Source organism: Protobothrops mucrosquamatus, unplaced genomic scaffold, assembly GCF_001527695.2.
Source record: "Protobothrops mucrosquamatus isolate PMUCROS unplaced genomic scaffold, P.Mucros_1.0 scaffold2142, whole genome shotgun sequence".
Taxonomy (NCBI): Eukaryota; Metazoa; Chordata; class Lepidosauria; order Squamata; family Viperidae; genus Protobothrops; species Protobothrops mucrosquamatus.
In genome coordinates, this window is record NW_015388240.1 from 1,681 (window position 1) to 19,128 (window position 17,448).

The following is a 17,448-nucleotide window of genomic DNA, read 5'->3' on the forward strand; positions in this document are numbered from 1 at the left end:
GGCCGGCGCAGGGGGCGGAACCACGCATGTGCGGCGCACCTGGGCAGGGAAAGTCCTCGACTTACGACAGGTTGGGTAGTCCTCGACTTACGACCGGTTTAGTCCTCAACTTACGACCGGTTTAGTCCTCGACTTACGACCGGTTGGGGTCGGGGCATTAAAAAGGTTGAGAACCACTGAACTAGAAGCATCGCTCGTCCCTAAGGATCAATCTCCAATTGAAAAGAGAGAAGATCACCACGATGGGGCAACCACAACAACCACATGCTGAGCTGCTGCACCCACCTCCATTGGCTAGATTACTGAAAACTGTAGTCCAGGGGTCTTCAAACTTAGTCTTTTTATGACTTCTGGACTTCAACTCCCAGAATTCCTCAGCCAGCGAGCCTGGCTAAGGAATTCTGGGAGTTGAAGTCCACAAGTCATAAAAGGGCCAAGTTTGAAGACCCCTGTTGTAGTCAATGGACCCACTTACCCATTAGACACAAGAGGCACAGTGCCTAGGACTCACGAAAAAAAAAATTAAATTCTTTTTAATGCAGAGAGAATAAAAATGAAGTAGAAATGTCATGTCTTGTATTATACAAATACATAAATGCAAATAAAATATACATACAATGCAAATTAAAAGCTTAATCGTACATTAAATGCTACCAAGAAAATTTAATCCTCCTATAAATCTGTTACATTAAATCATAAGAACTTATAAAAGTATACCAGAAAATACTAAAAAAATCACATGAAATGTGTAGTCCTAGCTTAACGACCCCTTATTCAGCAACCATTTGAAGCTAGGATGGAGTTGAACAAGGATACTTACAACCATTCCTCATAGTTGTGGCCATTCCAGCATCCCCAGTCACATGATTGTGATTCAGACACATGGCAACCAGTTTGCAATTACAACAGTCGCAGTGTCCTGTGGTCAGGTGATCACCATTTGTGACCTTCATTGCTGACTTCCGATAAGCAAAGTCAGTGGGAAAACTGGCAGGAAGTCTCAGATGGTGACCGTATGGCAACATGCTTAACAATCGTGCAGGATTTGCTTAACAATGGCAAACGGAACTGCCGCAACTGCCGTTGTAACTTGAGGTCGTCACATGACGTCATGCTTTATGACATCGCTTAGCGACAGAGTTGCCGGTCCCAATTATCAAAATGAGGACAATCTGTATTATTTTTCTAGAGCCGAAGTGGGAAACTATGGCCCCTTTATGATTTTGTGGACTTCAACTCCCAGGATTCCTGAGTCAGCATGGCTGGCTGAGGAATTCTGGGAGTTGAAGTCCACAAGTCATAAAAGGGCCATAGTTCCTCACCCCTGTTCTAGAGGAAGAGGCTCATAAAGACCAAAATGCCTAAGACCCATAAAAGTCATAATGTAGCTCTCCCTGGAGGGCCACTAGTTGCCCACAAGTTCTACTATAGTATGTTCTGCTCAGTGGATTCTTTTCCCCTTCAAGTAAGCTTAATTCAGCAAGGGTCTCCTAGAGCCACAATACATTTCGGCTGTACACTGACTACATTCTTACCTTCACGAAACACCCGATACAGGCCATCCAGGGCATGGGAGTAGCTGGAAAGCAGGAAGAGATAATCAACAGCTTTCATCAAAATTTTTATGTAATTCTGACAGGCACTCACTACCCCAGCAGGCTACTATCAGAGACTTTAATCCCATTTTCTGTCTGAGGACTCTGGAAGATGGGACTTAGGCATCTGTGGTGGGATTGCCACCAATTTAAAAGAGATCTTAACTTGAGAGAATGGATATCTGAAGATCAATGTTGTCCCTCGGTGGTCATGCATATTCAAGAGTCCTTTTTGAACAGAGACAGGCCTCATAGCCTTTCCTTTCCCCAAAGCTCTTCTTTGCCTTCCCCGTATTTGTTCATTTTCTGCATCTGACTACAGCCCCGATACTTACTTGCGTCGCAGGTGTGCCGGCTGCTTAATGTCATTCTGCATTCTGGAAAAGAACATGACAGCAGTGTTGAGACTCAGAAAGATAAAAACACATCTCTCTTCAAGCACTCCACCAGGTAGTTTTGTTTGCTCCAAAAAACCTTAAGAAGTAGAGACACCAGAATGTCCCAAGAGTACAGATTTCACCAAATTGTAGACTTGCTCTTGACAAAATAAAATCCTTCTCTACCCCCAACTAATTTAGGATCCTCCTAAGAATTAACCCACTGAGTTCTGGGGAGAAGAAGGAAAAACTGACCTGACATTCACCATGTCAGCTGGAGTCCCCACGAATCCACCAGTAAATCCTGCAACCAAAGGATAGGAGATGAAAAACGACCACCCAGTCTGATCTGTCCTCACCCTTCCTTCTGTACTTGCCAAGCCCCAGCTCACCTCCTACTGCACCCAGCAGAACCTTCTGGTAGAAGGGCATTGGACCCTGGGCACCCTGGCTCAAGCTGTCTCGCACCGTCTCATAGATGGCAAAGCGGGTGAGAGAATACGTCATCTGAAGAAGCAGAAAGAGTCACAAGGGGATGTGGCAATGGCTCATCAGAATCACAAATATCCATTGTTCACAAGTCACATGTAATCTCTTCCCCCTCCTCCTCTATCTGTGCTGATTCCTCCCAATTGCAGTGCCCAAATTGGGCAGCAATAATGTTTAGCAATCTATGTGTAAATAGAAAAATAAACAAATTAAGTTTAAGCGTGACATGCCTGTTCTATTTCTGTGCTCCGACCTCCTGCAAGGCACACCCCACCAGAAGATGAGAAAACAGTGTCAAAGTTTTGCCTGCTGTTTTTTTCTTATTATTGCTAAAAGAAAAGTTGCCCTGGCTAAATTTGCCTGCTCTTGTGCTTGTAAAAAAAACATATGGCAAGCATGACTGCAAGTGAACCTCTCTTTTTTCTTCAGATCCTGCTTAATGAGGAAAATCGCAAACACCAGCATTACAACCGGCATAATACAGAACAACCGATTTAGGCTGAAGAATCATCTTCTGCAGGACGTTTATGGAGTATGTGAAAAAAGCAACAAAGATCTTAAAGTGCAGAAGGAAAAAACCCGTCACTGTCAAGATATTATGAAGTGGAAATAATTAATTGCTGCAGCTCCGAGTTTATTCTCATCTGCACACATTACCCAATTCTTCTAAACTCTGGAAACACACAGGTTTATTTCAGAAATTTCCATACCTAGAGTTTGCCTGATCTATCAACATGGCTGTGGGTACCAAACACTGTTCTATCTTCCATCATTAATATTTTACAGGTATTTTGTTACAATTCAACAGTTTCAGAGAGTGCATAAAATTCATAAGCGGTTGGTCAGGAACTTGAATGTCATTGGAATGCTCAATGTATATTTTTAGAATGCTGGACAGAAGTGCTGAATTGTCATTGCCAATGGTGAAAGCAAGAAGCTGGCACAGGACACAAGGAGCGGGACGGCAGGTGATGAAGTAAGCCATCTTAGCCACAGCCAAACACTCACTTGTCGGCAAAGCGAGGCACTGAGCCCATTGTAGAGAGCTAGAAAACCATCGTTGTGAATCACACGTAGAGCCATCCCTGTCATGCGCAGCTTCACTTCCTGCTGAGTTTGCAGATGAACCTAAGTAGAAGTGGTAGATAGGTTAGGTCAGTGATGGCGAACCTTTTAGAGACCGAGTGCCCAAATTGCAACCCAAAACCCACTTATGCATCGTCGAGTGCCGGGTGGGTGTGGCCCATTGGCTGGGTGTAGCCCATTGGGTGGGCGTGGCTGTGGTGGTAACGGCAGACTGGGTGGGACTAAAAAGTTCAATCAATCAATTCCAACTTTGCAAGATCTTTTTTTTTCCCGCGAGAAGTTGAAATTGACTGAACCTTTTTTTTTTTTTTTTGCACATGACGGTGGAGGTCTAAAGCAAAAAGGTTTTATAAAACCCAGCTGAAGGCCTAGGACTGGGGCGACGGCGCGCATGCCCACAGAGAGGGCTCTGAGTGCTGCCTCTGGCATCCGTGCCATAGGTTCACCACCACTGGGTTAGGTTGATGTTTTCTGGATATCATTTGCTGAGGGCATCCCAGGCCAAATAAGAAGACAATGTAACACTCCAGAAGCAAAAAGCCCATAAGATTGCCTCTATCTCTCTATCACAAGATCCCACAAGCTCATATTAACATTCGCTTTGAAACTTGTACTCAAAGAATAACCAGGGCTGGATTCCACTCGCTCGTGCTTAAAGAGGACATTTTGCCCTAGGCCTAAAGAGAAAAGATTCCCAGTAGCTATGTCTGATCTTTCCAGTTTTACATAAGAAGTAATACCTTTGATCTAGATAAAAACACTTGGATTCCTTTCTTTCTTCCAGGCTGGCTGGCTTTCAGCTACCTTTCTCTAAAATAAAATTCTTCCTCTCTAACAGGATTTGTTAACTGCTCAAATGGAAACATCTATCTTGGGTGTCCAACCTTTTGGGTTGTCTAGACAGCATTGAGTGAGGAGGGATTGTCTCGGGCCGCATATAAAATATATAATATAGTTAATGTATATAAATCACATAATGTTAAAAGTTTACAATCTTGGGGGACCGTATTACTAGCTTTTCCAGGACTGCATGCAGCCTGCGGGTTGGACATGCGTGATCTATCCAGAAGCACCAAGCACCAGTTACAACCACTCCAAATTCACTTCTTCTCCTTCTTTTGACAGAGCTCTGTCCTGCATTCCTCACTGCACATATAATTAGCACCGTTAACTTTGGATATTTTAACAGTGAAAAGCTACAGCACATCTTCCAGCCAGTGCAAAGGACCCCAAGGTTTGCACAGGACTTGGCAACATTGAGAGCTTGTTAAGCTATCCAGTTCTGCAGCATGAAATCCAACTTAACTGTTGCTCTATTTTATGCTGCTATAGAGCAGTTCAGGTTAATAATACAACCATACAAGTTCTAGGTGAAAGGCCCTCAAAGTTAATCAAACAACACAGCAGGGCTGTTTGACTTGCAGATTATTCTTCCTCCTGTAGAAGGAGGAGAGCCGAACAAGACAAAGAGGAGAATAGATGGTATGTACTGTAGGAGATACCAGGAGGAAACACAAACATTCTCAGTCTAGCAGCACAAATGTTCTTCCATTCCACCCAGTATGAGAGGAGTCCTAAGGGCAGAAAGCCTAATGAGTAGCTGGGAACAGGCACTAGGATGCCATACCCCGAGACTTCTAGCAACGTGGTTTATCAATTGGGGGTACTATCTAGAACATCTACTTTAACTAATCAATGACTTGAAGAAGCCTGTGATGAGAATACATATTAGATGAAGCTACAGAAGTATCTGCTGTCAGGAGAGGGCAATGAAAAGTTAGTTATGACTAAGATGGGCATTGTACCAAATTTCCAATGATAGTTCAAAGATTATTGTAGAGCATGAAATTGGAATTTGCTCCTCAAGCAGCCAGGCCAGCAGGTCAGGAACACAAAAGGATCCATGCAGCAGGAGGAAAAATTCTGCAGGAGTTAGCACCTTTGTGCTGACTTGAAGGGGCCAACAGCCAGGCAATGACAAGCAAGTGGAATTTTCCTCCACATAGACCACATTTAAGTGTGCCAAATGTTTGAGAAGAGGAAGGCATGAGTGAGATTATAGAACAGGTTTGATCTGGAAACGTTCCGGAGGCTGGATATGGAAATCGCAAAGCCCTCAAAGCACTTGTTCCAAAGCAAACTGCCTTGAACAGATTGAACAGCTGGACCAATTTATGTCACCTCTAGTCTTTTCTATGGGTTGACCTTGATAAGTGTCCCAAGGATATACCAGAGCTACTACAAGCAGGGTCAATGTTCTGCTATGGATACCACTGTTGTTCTCTCAGTCTTCTGCATCCTGTTGCCCTCCATAGGCTTTGGGGCTACAACTATCTGAATTTCTGGCAAGCATGGCCAAAAAACCCAGCACCAGGCAGCCTTAAGAACAACCATTTTTAGAATGCCATGTAGAATTCCATGGGAAAGAATAGGAGTTCAGAATGTTTTGGACAGGGCTGGAAACTATCATGCTTTGAAATTCACCTCATCTGCTAAAGATAAAATTTTATCATATAAACAGCCTGAAGCATAGCAATTTGTTACTCTTCAGATGGCTTAAACACCAATTCTTAAAAAAACATGATTAATAAATCTGCAATTCAAAAAACTCCCCCCCCATGCAAGATACATGTTTCTCAACTATATCCTCTTACAGGTAGTCCTCGACTTACGACCAAAACTGAGCCCAAAATTTCTGTTGTTAAGTGAGACATTTGAGAGTTTTGCCCCAATGCCGTTATAACTTTGAACAGTCACTGAGCAAACTGTTGTAAATTGAGGACTACCTGTATTTCAAAGGGAATTGCTGCATGTGCAATTCTGGTATATCCACTAAGAACTGAGGCTTGTATGCAAAGACAGGAAGACTCTCACTATCAGGCAATAAAGTTTCAAGCTAAAAAAAAATACAGTTCATTTAATGACTGTTCAAAATTACAACGGCAGTGAAAAAAGGGACTTAAGACCATTTTTCACACAACTGTTGCAGCATCCCCGTGGTCACATGATCAAAATTCAAACGCTTGGCAACTGACTCATATTTATGACAATTGCAGTGTCTCGGGGTCATGTGATCCTCTTTTCTGACTTTCTGACAAGCAAAGTCAGTGGGGAGGCCAGATTCACTTAACAACCATGTTACTAATTTAACTGTAGTGATTCACTTTAACAACAGTGGCAAGAAAGGTTGTGAAATAGGGCAAAACTGGCTTTACAAATGTCTTACTTAGCAACAGAAATTTTGGGCTCAGTTGAGATCATAAGTTGAGGACTACCTGTAGTTTACCAGGATCTGTTGCTTTGTTAAGAAATGTTTTGGTACGTTAATTAGATGAGAAAAATTGAATTATTCTTTCAGAAGTCCTCAGTCAATGACCTAGTCCAGGGGGAGGCAACCTTGGCTCTTTTATGACTTGTGGACTTCAACTCCCAGAATTCCTAAGCCAGCCAAGGTTGCCTATCCCCCTAGTCCAACAACTCTCAGGCAATTGAAGCAAGAAAGCATTGCCCAATTTCTCCTCCTCTAAGGCACTGTGGGAAGTAGAAAAGCTACACAAATGTTAAAAGAGGCGAGGAACACATTTCTTTGCCTTAGTGCTTGACCTCAGCATTGCGACAACTTGAAGGCACTCTCAAGTTCCTCGCTAAGGCTCCTGGGCAAAGCCTTTCTGGAAGAGAGCTTGTATAGTCAAGAAGAGGGAGCCCCAGCATCGCACCACAGCCACGGGTGCCAGTCCGCTCTCCTTGTCGTCGCCTGCCTCTCGCACGGGCAATTGCGAATTTCTCCAGCAGCAAAGAGATGAATGGAAGGAGGCAGCGCTTCCGAAAGGCGCCAAAATGGCAGTTGGGCAACCATTGCAGCCACGGTAACAAATGGGGATCCGCCTCTGGCCACACAACGCGCACGGCCTCAGGTAGCGGCTCTGACCTGGACCCTGAACTGATCAAGGAAGTAGCTGCTGGGAAGACCTAGTCATTAGCACTATCGCAGCCTGCTGTAAAGAGGCTTTCCCCGGAAATCGGCTGCAAGACAAGCAAGCGGCCGAGCAGGAGACTTCCCTCCCTCCCCGGACGCACCTTGAGTAAATCCAGAGGATGCGTGCAGCACGCAGCCCCGCAAGAGGCCAGGCCCCCGAAGTACCAGCGGGACACGCGTTTCTCCGCCATCCTGCCGGCGATACGTGCGTTTGCTGATCCCTCCCCTCCGCCTTTGGGATCCGGCAGCCCAGCCTCCGCTCCACACCCGACAGAAAACAGAGGCGGCCTTAAACAGGCAATGCCGACAGAGGCGGCCTTAAACGGGCAATGCCGAAGGAGGGAGTGCTTAAAAGAGCAACCGTGAGGCCAAAGGTGCGCAGCTGCAGGAGGGGCCAGATGTTTCCCGGGCTTATACTGGTTCCCGCCCGGGCTTCTCTTTCGCGGAGGGAGTCGCACTTCCGGGATTATTGTCATTAAAGTCTAAGAAGGCAACTCCGAAAACATTTTGACCGAGCCGCGAAACTCATTTTCCTCATGCACGTTTGTAAGACTGCCGCCTAAAACTATTTTGTGACGTTATTGGATATAGATTAAGCTGGTGTCGATTTTTAGTGATTGCATAGATTCTCCCCCCCAAAAAAAGAACTAAAGGAAAGGCTCAATCACACCGGTTCATCCGTGGTTGTAAACCTCCCACTTAGGCGAAATGGGCGTGTGGAAATTAAATAAACGCTTTTCCTGGGTTGGCACATAGTCTTTCACACAATTCCGCGTGCTGTCATATACCAAGTTCATATAGGGAACACTCTTGAGATCATGGAATAAGTCCACGGAGTTACTGCTTTCTGAAATTAACATTTACATAAATTGTGCAGTTTTTATTTCACATTGTTGGTATTAGGAACCTTTACAGTGTAAGGTAACAGGCAGTGTTTCTCAACCTTGACAATTTTAAGGCATGTGGACTTCAACTCCCAGAATTCCACAGCCAGCATCGCTGGCTGTGGAATTCTGGGAGTTGAAGTCCACATGCCTTAAAATTGTCAAGGTTGAGAAACACTGGGCTAGGCCTTTGGGACCACACAGTGATCAACAAGTGACGCTGGCATTTCAGGCTTCATTTTGCTTCCTCCAATTGATCAGAAAAAAAATCAAGTTATTGCTAATTTGGGGTTAATCAGGATTAACTTTTTTAAAACTATAGCATACATCCTAGAATGCTTGTGTTCTTGCCTTTACTGCATTGGCTAGTAATAAATAGGCATTATTGCTTCTTTCCTTTCCATCATTTCATTTTTTTTCCTTCCTATTGAAGGTAATTCTTCATTTGTTAGGTGATTTGTAATCCCAAAATATTTACGCCATAATAAATGTATTTGTGGTACCGTAAAACCTGTATGCTATGGAGCTATAGCATCACCTTTGGCATTAACAATCTGAACACTGTATATCTTGCAGCAAAGTCATCTTCAAGGCAATCTGTGGTCCAAGGTTCCTAAGATGGCGTTCATTTTAGAATAGAATAGAAGCTGGAAGGGACCTTGCAGGTTTTCTAGTCCAACCCTCTGCTCAAGCAGGAGAACCTGTACCATTTCAGACAAGTGATTCTCTAATTTCTTCTTAAAAACCTCCAGTGATGGGAGCGTCCACGATTGTTTTGAAGGCAAGCTGTTCCACTGGTTAATTGTCCTCACTGTTAGGAAGTTTCTCCTTAATTCCAGGTCGCTTCTCTCCTTGATCAGTTTCCAACCATTGTTTCTTGTCCTGCCCTCTGGTGCTTTGGAGAATAACGTGACCCCCTCTTCTTTGTGGCAGCCCCTCAGATACTGGAATACTGCTATCATGTCACCCCTATTTCTTCTTTTCTTTAAACCAGCCACTTTGCATGATTTACTGCTAGAACTGAATAAAGGTGTGCAAACCTTCCAGTTGTACCATTTTGCATCTGAAACAATTATTTTGAAAAGGGCTCAATCATTTCAGAACTGTTTCAAGTGCAAAATGCTTTCAAAATGATGTTAACAGTCTATTTCAGACTTAAAGCAGTACACAACTGAAACATTTTGCACACAATTGCTCGACTTTTTCCAGTACCACCAGAGTGTTGGCTCTTTGAGTTAACCAGGGATGCCATTTATAATTTTACTTTCTATGTAAAAAGAATCCCTTGCTCACTCTCTTAATTAAGAGTTGGAAAGGACCTTGGAGGTCTTCTACTCCAACCCCCTTCTCAAGCAGGAGATCCTGTACTATTTCAGACAAATGGTTGTCCAATTTCTTTTTAAAAAACCTCTAGTGCTGGAGCACCCGTAACTTCTGAAGACAAGCCGTTCCAAATTGCTTTAAGAGCATCCACAAATGCATTAAGAAAAATGGATAGTTTTACATATTCTGAGTAATCTTACTATCTTGATCAGACAACAGAAAAAACAGTATTTAGGATGAAACATTCCATCCATACTCTTATCATTCCAGTCTTGAAGGATGTAATTTGCTGCTTTCCAATGACAGTTGCAGACCCTAGCTAGCAATTTATGTGACAGAATAACCTTGGCTTGGCTTTAAATGAAAGTGCAACAACATGGACATTGGACTAAAACCACAGCTTGTTCCATTGGGTAAACTATCCAAAGCAAACTAAGAATATTCATTTTGACCAGAACAATGGCTTATATCAAATCTTCAAACAGGAGCCAAGATTGAGCAAACCACCATATTGCAAGACCCAGCAAGTGCCAAGGAAAAGATAGTTGTAGGCCAGGGGTGTCAAACTGCCGGCCAATGGAAGCCGTGCCCACCCCATTGCCGGCAATGGCAAAACTGTCCCGATATGTTCCGTGACGTCATGTGATGTCGCGAGTTTGACATGTCTGTTGTAGGCTGTGCTGATATAAATCATACCAAAAGGGATTAAGGGCAGGGGAGAGGAAAAGGGCCACCCACAGAAGAGAACAGTCATCAATCAGGGGAGATGGCTAAAGTTGAGGGGTCTAGCCATCTTCCCTAATATGGATATTCGGGGATCAAAAAAAGTTACACAAAGGGACTTGCAGAAGGTACTGTCCCTACCTAAGTTTAACCTACCCGGATTTGGAAACATTTCAGGAAGAAAAAGAATATTTTTTCTACTAATTCTAGCAAGTCACAACAGGGAAAGCTAACATTTCCACGCTGCTTTCCTTCTTTATTAAAAGAGAATCAGTTTTGCTTACACCTCCTATTGGAAAGATAATCTTAGATTATGACCCAAAATCTACAAAGATCCCACCCATCTGCTCCCACAAATGATTAAATCTGCAAGTTAAGAGGCAATGGTCCAAATACCCACACAATCTTGAGAAACCTGCTGGATGGAAAACAACAATAACATGCAAGAAAGGATCATCACACATGTTTTACAGGTGTTATCCATCATGTATATTCGTTATGAATACAGGTTTTTAACCACATAGCAGACTGCAAGGTGTGCTGAAGATTTCTTATACACTGAGCCATCACTGTGGGAAACTGCACAGCAGAAAAAAATGGGGCAGAGCAACTTTCCTGGAACCGCACAGTACTCCACCACCAGTCCTAAGGGATGGCTGACACAGAGGGTCCGTCCCCCGCTCTGCTTTTAAGTCCTTTGGCAGACAGGCAGATTCTTTAATCCACAACAACTGTGCCTCCAGCTGCCTCCAGAGCTGATTTAACCTTTTCTGCTTCTTCTTTACGAACATTTACTTTGATGTCTTGAGGGAGAGATTCCACCAACTTCTTTGCCTACAAGACAGAAAATGAAAAGGATAACACAACATTCAAGAGAAACTTCAGCTAATATAGTCTTTGTCTCCATATACTTTCTACTTACTTCCTGAATTTGAGGAGACAATGCAGAGCCCCAACATCTTTCCAAAGAAACATTTCCTAAGTTATGGTTCTAGGGTTTAGTAAACAGAATTCAAAGATTTGAGGAAATCATCTTTGGAGCTTTACCAGCTTCATTTGCATGGAGGAAGGGTGGAGATGCATACAAGGTCAAAAAGGCAAGAAGGGGAAAGTGATGTAAGTCCTGTGCCTTTGTATACATTCACACACAAGGGTGCAGGTTCACCTTGCTGTGACCTTTCTGCCAACTTGCCTTTTTTTTTTAGCCCCGCTTTCTCAATAGATACCACTGAGCTGCATGATTCATGACAGACCATGTGACACTCTATCTGAGGATCTTAATTTTACTTTGGCTCATTCCACATCATCTTTTTTCAGTCTCTATTGGCAACATCTGCCCCCAACTGGCAACATCAAAAAATTACAATAAGACTTCTATGGAAATCAAGTTTAGAAATGAACTAAGGCGGTTAAGAGAAGTAACATGTTTTAGAATATGTCTCTTATGGAACATATTATACTAACCCTACTTCTTGGAATTAGCTTCTTATTCATTCTCAGGCACAATGTAAGATGTTGATTTCTATCTATAAAACCCTATATCTTTTGGGACCACAGTATCTGGAGGAAAGCATCTACCTGCCAGACCTAGCTAAGAAATTACTGTAATCACTAAAGTTTCCACTAGTTTATGTCATCAAGGGAAGCAGTAGCATAAGGTATGGCATTTTCAGTGTCAGCACTAACTGTGGAACCTGCTTCCAAGATGTATAACTCACTCCTTTGTTTATGTTTTTTAAGCAAGCAATAAGTATATTTCCATCCAATGTTAACTTTGCTGATCACCATTTTGTTTATTTTCCTAACCATTGTGCTATTAGTGTAAGGCTCCTTATGCTTCAAAAGGCAGCATAAATAGTTCTATTAAATGAACAGTTACTATACAGGGAACTGTTGCTCCCATGATTCTAAGCATCAGGGTATTCTGCAAGCATTTCAAATAAACAGATATTCCCCCTTAATAGTATAATCTGAACAAATATAGTCTGAACAATTTACCTGGACAAGGTTTATGTTCTCCACATGGTTCTTTAATTCCTTGATAACTTTCACCTTGTCTTCAGCTTTAAACCCAGTCAACCGCACTGTAAAATTGATCTTTTCTACTTTTTCAACAGCTTCTTCTTCTTCTGCCTAGCAGATAAAAAGGAAAGAGAAACAATAATGCAAGTCTTTATTAGTTGTGTTCCTTTTGTCATTTCTCCAGAACTTTGATATTTTACTGATAAACCTAATGAAACATATTTGCCCATCCACATTAAGAAATCAATCTCATTCTGGTTTTTTGTTTGTCTGATCAGTGACTTTACGCTCTGCAACCAAGCTGACTAAATTTAATCACAAATGATAACTCACATCTTCTCCAGGCAGCGGGAATGATCACAACAAAAGCCAAAAAATGAATTCTGACTAGTAAGAAGCAAGTTTTTTCCCCAAACAAACTCATTGATTTCTCTTCGGGTCATGGAAAAGAGAGGATAGAATAAGAAAACTCCATCATTGAAAAGGCTTGTTTTCTTAATCTTAATTTAAACATTCCAATCTCCTTTTCTGAGAAATTGATGTCCTGCATGCTATTTTCTTTGGAAAAATCCCCTTACTTTAAGGACTCTTTCTTTCTTTCTTTCTTTCTTTCTCATTCCTTCCTTTTTCTTTTTCTCCTTCCTTCCCTCCTCTCTATGGAGCTGGTTAAAATATTTCTAAAATTGCTAATGAATTATTTCAGGTAAGAGCTAGTATGTGCTCCTTCTTATGCATGCTAAGTCTGCTGCAGACTTTGTAGTCCCTAGTTTTATCCAGGTTTAATATTCCTGGGTAATTAATATTTGTCAAATTTTTACTTCATCTTCACGTTTTGAAATTTTTATCACTATCCCACCCCAGTAAAAGTCCAAATATTTTCAAAATGTGAAAGAAAAAATAAAAGGAAAAGTAGTGCTGCTTGTGCCTTTTTGTTTGGTAAATGGAGAGAAGATCAAACAGCAAACTTGAGAAGAGTGATATAAAACAGCAGGGAGAATGGAGTAGCCTCTAAAAGGCATCTATCCATAATTACTACAGATATCCCACTGAATCTGGCAGATTTTGAGAACTGCTATAAGACTGTTTTGGGAACTCCCTGGACGTAAAACTAAGCAACCACTTTTAAAATTTGAGATGAATTTCTTAAAGATTTAAAAATATTTTCACTTGATTCACTCAAATCCATACAATCTTTTAGTCAGGAAGCAGATCTTAGAAAAATTGGGGCACTACAAAGATATTTATTCCATATTTAATGATGCAAAGCTTTAATAGCAAATTACATTACACAAGTGAGCAATAGAGACATAGTAATATCTAAAAGGGACAGCTGAAAAAAATAGCTGCTAAATCCATTATAATAAATATGTTATACTGCTTAACTTAGAATCACTCTTGGGACTGAAAAGTATCCAGTAAAACTATAGCTGCATAGAGAAGTAGCTAACTTGAACTCCTGAACATAATTTATAAATCTTTTTGCCCCATTCTATACTGCCAATCTTTCAGGAGTTTATTACAATTTCTTATCATTATGAATACCTACTGTGATGTTATTTTCATTATACCATACATCAGCTCTTTTAAATATCAAATGATGAACGGCAGTCTGTCTGCGCCTTTCACCTTCTTGCTTGCAAGTTTCATACCCACCTCTTCAAGAACAATGTATATTTGTTAACCAGGTGCATTCAGACCCTTGTCCAAAAACAATTACCATTTGGTTCAGGTAAATGACAAGATATAAAGCTGTTTGCTTACTGGTGCTGCCGACTGTGTTGCTGGCATCATCCCGGCTATTGGCATAAGTCCAATATCTTGGATCTTGAGAGTTTTCTGTAAATATAGAAAACATATTTTTATCCATCTTTTACATCACTTGTAATACTGAAGCAGGGATTATAACGCAAAGTACCATGCCCCATCGCTATAAGGAAAAACAAGCTACAAACAGCAGGAAATGTCTACTATCACTTTTTAATCTTTGATCTATTAATCACCCAGTTTCCAATGTAAAAAATGGTACCTTTAGCAACTCATTGAGGTCAGAAATCTCTAGGAGAGTCAGGTTAGCAATGTCCTGAACTAGCTGCTGAATCTTGGGTGAATATTCTTTTGGGGCATCATCCATACGGGGACTTGCCAAGACTTCACTACACTTTGAACATGTAGTCTTCAGCATCCGGATAGCACAAGCTTGTGATCGATGCTGCCTGTAGAAAATCAGAGAACAAAAGTTGCAGTTCACATTTCCCAACACACAGGTACATGCAAATGAAAAATATCTGTTGAAAAGATGAAGGAGGGATAACAAGGCAACCAAGATGGTAGGGGGAGAAGATCAATATTGGTTGGTGAATATTCTATTGAAAAGAAAAGGGGGGGGGGAAATCTCCCCAGCTATTTTATTAGCAAATTTTGACAAATTCCATTTTAGAAATAATCCAGTTTCAGAAACAGTGACTACTTTTAATAGCCTGAAATATTACATGGTAGGAGCTTTATAATGATTAGTTTTCATACCGCAAAAGGTGCGGTTCAAGTAATTTAAAACAGCCAACCAAAAGGTAAACTATAATATACTGTAGCATAAGTCTAATTTTTCAATTTTGCATGATTCGTTTTCATTTTTTTACAACAGTCTGCTCTGCTAGCCTGTTTCAACATGAGAAAGGACAGACTGTTTTTAATAATTAGGGATTAATGTGGGTAAATTTATTTTAAATGTGCATTTTATCCATGGTAAGAAATTTCTCAGATAAAATATGCCTGCTTTAATTCAATATTTTTGGCAACAATAGAAACAAGCCCCGCATGATCTATTAGAACTTATTTATGGATATTACCTGGACACACCCATAGTCTAGACCAGAGGTAGTCAACCTTGGCTCTTTTATGACTCGTGGACTTCAACTCCCAGAATTCCTGAGCCAGCATGACTGACTCAGGAATTCTGGGAGTTGAAGTCCACGAGTCATAAAAGAGCCGAGGTTGCCTACCCCTGGTCTAGACTTATTCTCTACTAGCCAGAGCCCCAAGTCAGAAAGTTTCTCGTTCAGATCTCACCCCACCTTACAGGAATCCACCATCAGCTTCTGACCCCTCAGCAAGTTGGGGTAACAGAGCTGACCTTTCAGGGATGCTTCAGGACTTATCAAAGTAAATTCTCCCTCCACACATCGAGAGTTGTTTAAAGGGAGCCAAAGTAACCTCCGCTGGCCCCCTGCAATTATACGCGCACCGCGAAGCAAGGGCTCCGTCTGCAGAAGCGAGGCAGGCGTTTGACCTTTATTTGGGCGTTCGGGCCTCTAGTTCGCCCCCACCCGCTTCTCTTTCCATTGGGGCATCGGTCACCTATCACGTACCGCAGTAACAGTCGGAGAGCGGTACCGAGTCCGGCCGCGGGAAACATGGCCATAGCGGCGGCTCCAAAAGGCAGCAGGAAGGAAACACCGACGGTCCCCTCTTTCTGCAGCGTGCACACCGCAAAGGGCGCCGGGGACGCTCTCTCTCCAATCATCTCTCTGGTTAAACGAAACGTCCAATCCCCAACGAGTTTGACTCTGTGATGTACAGAGCGTTTACCCGCAGGGGTAGTCAACCTTGGCTCTTTTATGACTCGTGGACTTCAATTCCCAGAATTCCTGAGCCAGCTTAGCTGGCTCAGGAATTCTGGGAGTTGAAGTCCACGAGTCATAAAAGAGCCAAGGTTGACTACCCCTGGTTTACAGGGTTGCATCTCGATGGTAAGCGGATGTGACGATTCAAGCCCATCTAGTGTTAGAAATGAAAACTGTGGGAACCGGAAGCTGTTTTTCACAGCGCCAAACTTTGTTACCCAGCTGCCATTGCAAGGCTCGGCGAACAAAGAGAAACTACGGTAAGGAATATTTGCAACCAAGGAATATTCCGCAATTCGGAGGCTTAAGCGGAAACAACTCCAGGCTGGAGTTTGAGTGCGCAGGCGGCAGATTTATAGTCTCCGCAGAGGGTTCACAGGATGGAAAATTATAATTTATGATTTACTGCTCCGCAAGGGAGGACTAATTTAAATTTTGCCCGAGGCAGTGAAATCAACAGATCAGACACGAGATAGTGAAATAGATGGAAATTTTTATTTCTATTATGTTTGATTTGTTTAGCAGTAAAACAATTACAGTATTTTGAGAAAGTGGGGACACAGTTTACCTGCGGTTCGTCTTATAGCAGCTTTTTTTTCACGTCAATTTCAGAGTCGTCTTGGAACAAAGGTTTATTTCAGGAAACACTGCATTTGAGTTACCGTACTGTACTTATTGGCACATATTAATACAAGTTATGTAGAGGTTTGTGTTTCATACAGAAAATAAAATGCTCTTTGGGTGAAGACCCAGGAAAAATTCTTGGCATGTACACACGGAGCCCAACCTGCCTTCTCCAGACAATAGTGTTTTCTAAATTTTATCATCTAATATCATCAACATGGCACAAAAATAAAGGAGAGAATATTAGTTTGGTCTTATAGCAGTGGTTCTCAACCTTTTTAATGCCACGACCCCAACCGGTCGTAAGTCGAGGACTAAACCGGTCGTAAGTCGAGGACTAAACCGGTCGTAAGTCGAGGACTACCCAACCAGTCGTAAGTCAAGGACTTTCCCTGCTTGGGAGCGCCGCGCATGCGTGGTTCCGCCCCCTGCGCCGGCCGAGGCGTAGCTGGCAAGCGGCAGAGACGGAGCAGGCCGACCACCAGCTGGCCCAGCCCAAGGGAGGTAAGGCATCTGCCGGAAAAGGGGGGAAAATGGCGGACAAAAAAAATGGCGGACAGCCTTGCTTGGCGACCCCCGTGAAATGGTTGATCGACCCCAAATGGGGTCCCGACCCACAGGTTGAGAACCACTGTCTTATAGCATATCCTGTTCTTGGGTATACTTAAAATGTGGGATTTGTAACAGCATGGCAACAATAGTCACTGGGCATTCATTAAAAAAATAGTT

At 42.4% G+C, this 17,448-nt stretch overlaps 1 protein-coding gene across 1 annotated transcript; it reads right to left on the reverse strand.

Annotated features, from left to right (window-relative positions):
- Window positions 1-1,535: 1,535 nt before the first annotated feature.
- MRPL12 (mitochondrial ribosomal protein L12) lies at window positions 1,536-15,956 on the reverse strand (the record flags this gene model as incomplete). Its single annotated transcript, XM_015824156.2, has 10 exons — window positions 15,841-15,956; window positions 14,502-14,688; window positions 14,237-14,311; window positions 12,452-12,586; window positions 11,186-11,287; window positions 3,470-3,589; window positions 2,365-2,479; window positions 2,228-2,276; window positions 1,931-1,972; window positions 1,536-1,579 (listed from the first exon to the last, which is right to left on the reverse strand). Coding segments are annotated over exons 1-10 (922 nt in total), but the record flags the coding sequence as incomplete, so codon positions are not given.
- Between the last annotated feature and the right edge of the window lie 1,492 nt (window positions 15,957-17,448).